This window comes from Sinocyclocheilus rhinocerous, unplaced genomic scaffold, assembly GCF_001515625.1.
Source record: "Sinocyclocheilus rhinocerous isolate Xijiao unplaced genomic scaffold, SAMN03320098_v1.1 scaffold246, whole genome shotgun sequence".
Taxonomy (NCBI): domain Eukaryota; kingdom Metazoa; phylum Chordata; class Actinopteri; order Cypriniformes; family Cyprinidae; genus Sinocyclocheilus; species Sinocyclocheilus rhinocerous.
In genome coordinates this window covers 385,695-391,281 of record NW_015661875.1, presented here as the reverse complement: position 1 = coordinate 391,281, position 5,587 = coordinate 385,695, and the positions used below count along the sequence as shown (strand labels likewise).

Here is a 5,587-nt window from a genome sequence, read left to right as displayed (position 1 = left end):
TATATATATATATATATATATATAGTTTAATATTCCTAATACATTTTATAAAATCCATATATATACTCACATAATTCATAAATAAACAATGTGCGTTGTGTGCGTAATATAAATAAAACAATATAATATAAAACATCGAAATTTAAAACACATTTGCATTTAATTATAATGTTATTTTTCATAATAATAGTATAATAATTAAAATGATATACTTATTTATGAGTGCATAATATATTAACAGATTTTACTGATATATTTAAGTATGTGCTAAGTGTCGCTGTGAGGAGGAGCGAGCGCGTGCTCCTGTTACTGTAAGCACACGTCAGCAGTAGAGACCTCCTCATTCTCTCAGCACGTTCTCTTCCTGCTTCCAACTTTGTTGCACATGACACTTTATGAGGGTGAGTAGCTCGCGCTTTACAAACAACCAGACTTACGACAAAATATCATCATCAGCATCTGACGCTTCGCTTTATGTGTCGCGTGTTTATTCCGCGCTTTCAGAGGACAAAACTCACTCATGAACTTCTCTTGACAGAACGATGTCCGCGTTTCACCTGAACGCTCGCGGTGGAAATGCCCGGATTGTGTCCACAACAGACGCGTAACAAGCAGCATATGATCCACAGCTTTTGATTTCCATCGTGCTTTTGACTGTGAAAATGAGATTCCGGTTGTTGAAGAAGAACTTTATTGCGTTCCTTGTCATTTTAATTGTGTTTATAATGTTGTTTTACACCATACGACGGACTAAAGATGAAGCAAACGTGGAGGTGACTGAAAAAGAGATCTCTCAGACTGCTATAATGGTTAAATTTGACTATGAGACCATTGAGAATATGAGGAAGTCTGTCTATGACAGCAACTACCGCCAGTTCATTCAGAATGGAGACAAGTTTCCATTGGATCCCGAGGTGGTTGTCGTCGTGCAAGTCCACAATCGTCCGGCGTACCTCAAAATGCTCATACAGTCCTTGGAAAAAGTCACTGGAATACAGAACACGCTCGTGATATTCAGTCACGACTATTTCTCGGAGGAAATTTCCGGTATGGTCAAAGGAATCACCTTTTGCAGGGTCCTCCAGATCTATTTCCCCTACGGCATCCAGCTGTATCCCAACGAATTCCCAGGACAGGGTCCTCAAGATTGTCCGAGAGACATATCGAAGGAGGACGCCATAAAAAAGGGCTGTTCGAACGCGGAGCACCCGGATTCGGACGTACACTACAGGGAAGCGTCCATCACCCAAACCAAACACCATTGGTGGTGGAAGCTGCATTTCGTGTTCGAGCGAGTGAGGGTTCTTCTGGGATACAACGGCTTTGTCGTGTTCATCGAGGAAGACAACTACCTTCTCCCAGATTTCCACGAATACTTCAAATCCATGACCGAGCTCAGGAAAGCCAAATGCGGGGATTGCGACGTCCTCGCCGTAGGCAACCATGACGGTTTATCAGGCTTCCACGAGTTTTCCAGCAAAACTGAGACGGCAGGATGGCTGTCCACCAAGCATAACATAGGAATGGGCATCTCCAGAGAGCTCTACTACAAACTGATGGGATGCAATCATGCATTCTGCACCTATGATGATTATAACTGGGACTGGACCCTGCAGAGCTTGTCTGGTACATGCATCTCCAAACCTCTCAAGGTTCTGGTGGCTCTTGGAAGTCGGGTTCTTCACACGGGAGATTGCGGCCTGCATCAGAAGGAGGATTGCCGGCCGGAAAAGTCTCAGGAGAGGGTGGATGCGGCGCTTAAAGAGGCACAATCGGCGCTTTTCCCACAGGTTTTGACCTTGACAGACCACGGGCCGGTGGAGCATCAGCCTCACATGAAGAACGGAGGATGGGGGGACGTTCGCGATCACACGCTGTGCATCAACTACGCAGCTCGACTCTGAGCTGGACGCTTTCACTTATGACCGATTAAGTGCCATTCAGAATATCAGGGTTACATGTTGCAGGTTAAAGGTTTTGCTTTCACCAAAAATAGGAAAATGCGAGCTATAATGGTGTGTATATTGTGCTAAATGTGGATGAATCTCACAAAAAACAGGTTGAATTTTTCATAACAAAATCAAAAGACAAAAATTCTCATTACTGTAGAATGTTTTTTTTTCTACTTTTTTGTAATTCCCATACTAAAAATAAATAAATAAATATATTAAAAAAAATAAAAATAATAATAATAATTTGGAGTATGTTTTACAAGAAAATACTATTTCAGTCTTTTTGAAAATGTCATGTTTAATTCAATGTGTTAGTGCCCATTTTATTGTAATTATTTGTGAAATTTACTAGCAATTTCTGAGTAAAAGTTGTTTCAGAAAATTGCTAGTAAATTTCACAAATAATTACAAAGAAACATTAATTAACCATGAGATTTTGAAGTAAAAAAAAGACTGAAATTGTGTTTTTCTTGTAATCTTACAACTTGTTTATATTTTATAGTAAAAAATTTACTGTAATTTTCTTTTATTTAAATGAGCATGCATTAAAGGCCAGTACACTGTTATAAACTAAGTTAATAAAGCAAATATTATTGGAGCACATTTTACAAGAAAATATAATTTCAGTCTTTCTACTTCAATGTGCAGTTTCTTTGTAATTAATTGTGAAATTTACTAGCAATTTCTGAGTGAAAATAGTTTCTACACCAATTTTTTGAGTGTACGACAAATAACACCATGATAAATGAATGCTTTACCATTTCAATGATGTATCACTGACTTTATGATCATGAGAATTTGTAGTTGAAAATGTGCTTAATTGTGTTGAAAATCTCACAACACTAATAATATGGTAATAATAATAATTGATAAAACTGGCTTTATTTTTATACATATAGCACAGAAATATGTTAAAAAATCACTTCTTGTTTGGTTTTGTGGTGAAATGTGACCCGAATATGTTTCCTGAGATTCATGAGGCCATTAGCAGATTTACATCATTGAAATATTACTGACACTGTTGAACATAAGGAAATTGTTCAAGTCAAAAAGAAAACAGTTTATTTTTCCTGTAAAAGAAAAATCATAAACCTTCCAGCAAACAGCATGCAGATGGGAGTTCATCGTAAATGACAATAGTTTGAATGTGACGTTCCTTCTGTCTTCCGTTACTGGCGTTTCTCCAAAACAGAAGCTCTTTCGGGTTGTTTTATATTTTTTAACATTGGGACATATTTTGGTGGTGTATTTAGATGTGTGAGTTTGTGTTCAATGTGCCTTATAAACATTCTTACATTTGCATATGTCTATTTGCATATGTGCTTTCCATCCTTTCTAATAATCATAATTTTTTTTTTTTTTTTTTTTTGACATGTTGTCTTACACTGTGTTTGATATCTTGCGTAAATGTATGTGGAAGACAGGAATGACTGCACAGTATTTTGTATGCAACTTTTTTAAAGTTTAGATCTGCTATTTTCATTAGTTAAACGGGGTTGGCTCCAGACGTTTATCCATAATCACTGTGAACTGCATGCAACCAACTTTCCCAACTGAGACACTCGGTGGAAGTTAGGGTCACAGCAGCATAAACTTGCCTGGGATGGAAGAATTATATAAGTTGTGAAATGTTACATTTACAGCCTTGACATGATGCCAAAGAAACTCACCTTTGTGCTTGGATTGGAGAGTTTTGAAGGTACAAAGGTGGACCTCGTGTTTTTTTCCCAGCTGACCTTCTCTGTGTGTTTCCTTTCTGTGATTTCCGTTATAGCTTTATGAAGGAAAAGCTGACATGCTCAAAAGAGTTGCCAAATGTTTTTGTGGAAATGGATCTGAAATGCATTCTTTTATTCTGTTTTGACTGGAGTGAATACTGTATGTGTGAGTGCGTATGAGAGAGAGATTGCTTGCTCTAGTGATCGTTTTCTTTTGTACGGGTAAGAGAGTGAAACGTATGTCTGTTTTACAAAATCAAATCATAATGCTATCTCTAAAAGCCATATTCATATATGTTCTTTAAGCTTTGAGCCAAAGATGCATTGATCATGTCGGCATGTTCAGGAGTGTATATACTGAATCACATCTGTGTAATTCTATTGCTTTATTTTGGGTACTGCTTTTGATGATTTTCTGTTGTTTTTGAATGTTTGACATTTTAAAACTGAGTTTGTTTATAATATATCGCGTGAATAATATCATATTCTGTATTTGTGTCTCTTTAATATAAAGGTATAAACATCTTCAGTAGTGCCTGACCTGTGTTTAGACACTGGCAGAGCAGGAAAATAATTCATATCAATTTCATCAATATTTTATTAGACTTATAGTTTAGCCTACGTCATAATGATCAGGCTCTGTTTTCTTTGTCTGTTGCTGTTTGTCTTACTGTAAGCTCTGTTCAGATAAGATAACCGTCATTTGTTTAGGCTTACTTTCAGAGAGGTTTAAAGAGCCACACTTTTTTTTTGTTTGAAAATAAGAATTTTACTTTATATGTGCATCAAGATCATAACCCTAAGAAAATGATGACCAAAAGTAATATTTTAGATAGTATTGTACAGAAAAATATGACAAAACAAAAAAAAATTCTGAAGTCAATCACTAGGGGTCGCTAGATATAGCTACTAAACCACTCACTATAGAAAAAAATTATAAAAAAATTATATATATATAGTAAATATGAAATGGTAATTGAGACACAAAGTAAATACAGTAAAGCAAGACACAAAATACTTACCATTATTAAAAATGACTGCGACGGTGTCGCTAATTTGTCAAATAGGTCTAAAAAAAATTATTGAATATTTTAAATTAAATAGCTATTTACTGATATTTATTATTATTATTTTTTAATTCCAGACATATTACAGCCAATGAACATGAGAGTAGTCATTTCCAACATATAGTATAGAAAAATATTGAATATAGACTACAATATGAAGAAAATGAGAATGTACAGTAAAAATCTAATACAAGTAAAAAAAAAAATTATTATTGTTAAGAACGCTGTTAAAACGGCGCGCACAGCGTTATCACATGATACGTGTTACTTTTCTCAGCGTTGATCAGGATGACACAATCACAGGCGTTTGTGCTTAATCGATGAGGGTTTTAAAAATAAAATAAAATTTTATTGAAATTGCTGCCCTCGTTTCAACTTCTAAGGCAGGTAGTAACCTGTGAAATGTAATTTAAAATTAAATTTACAAATGTTTCTATTAAGGCAAAAAACGTATTTGCATTGATATGCTGCTCAATGAAGAATTCGATTATTATTGTTAAGAACGCTGTTAAAACGGCGCGCACAGCGTTATCACATGATACGTGTTACTTTTCTCAGCGTTGATCAGGATGACACAATCACAGGCGTTTGTGCTTAATCGATGAGGGTTTTAAAAATAAAATAAAATTTTATTGAAATTGCTGCCCTCGTTTCAACTTCTAAGGCAGGTACTAACCTGTGAAATGTAATTTAAAATTCAATTTACAAATGTTTCTATTAAGGCAAAAAACGTATTTGCACTGATATGCTGCTCAATGAAGAATTCGGCTCTGTGAGCCTCCAACTGCCCTCTGGCGGAGAAGTACCAACGGTCATAGTCAGAACCCTTTGCAACTCAGCCAATTATCTT

The 5,587-nt window shown here is 35.8% G+C and overlaps 1 protein-coding gene across 1 annotated transcript; it reads left to right on the top strand.

Annotated features, from left to right (window-relative positions):
• The first annotated feature begins 333 nt into the window (after positions 1-333).
• On the top strand, positions 334-2,143 carry LOC107726709 (alpha-1,6-mannosyl-glycoprotein 2-beta-N-acetylglucosaminyltransferase-like). The gene is made up of 2 exons (XM_016536402.1): positions 334-401; positions 539-2,143. Exon 2 carries the CDS (start codon positions 663-665, stop codon positions 1,902-1,904), a length of 1,242 nt encoding a protein of 413 aa, XP_016391888.1. The 5' UTR covers positions 334-401; positions 539-662; the 3' UTR covers positions 1,905-2,143.
• The last annotated feature ends 3,444 nt before the right edge of the window (positions 2,144-5,587 follow it).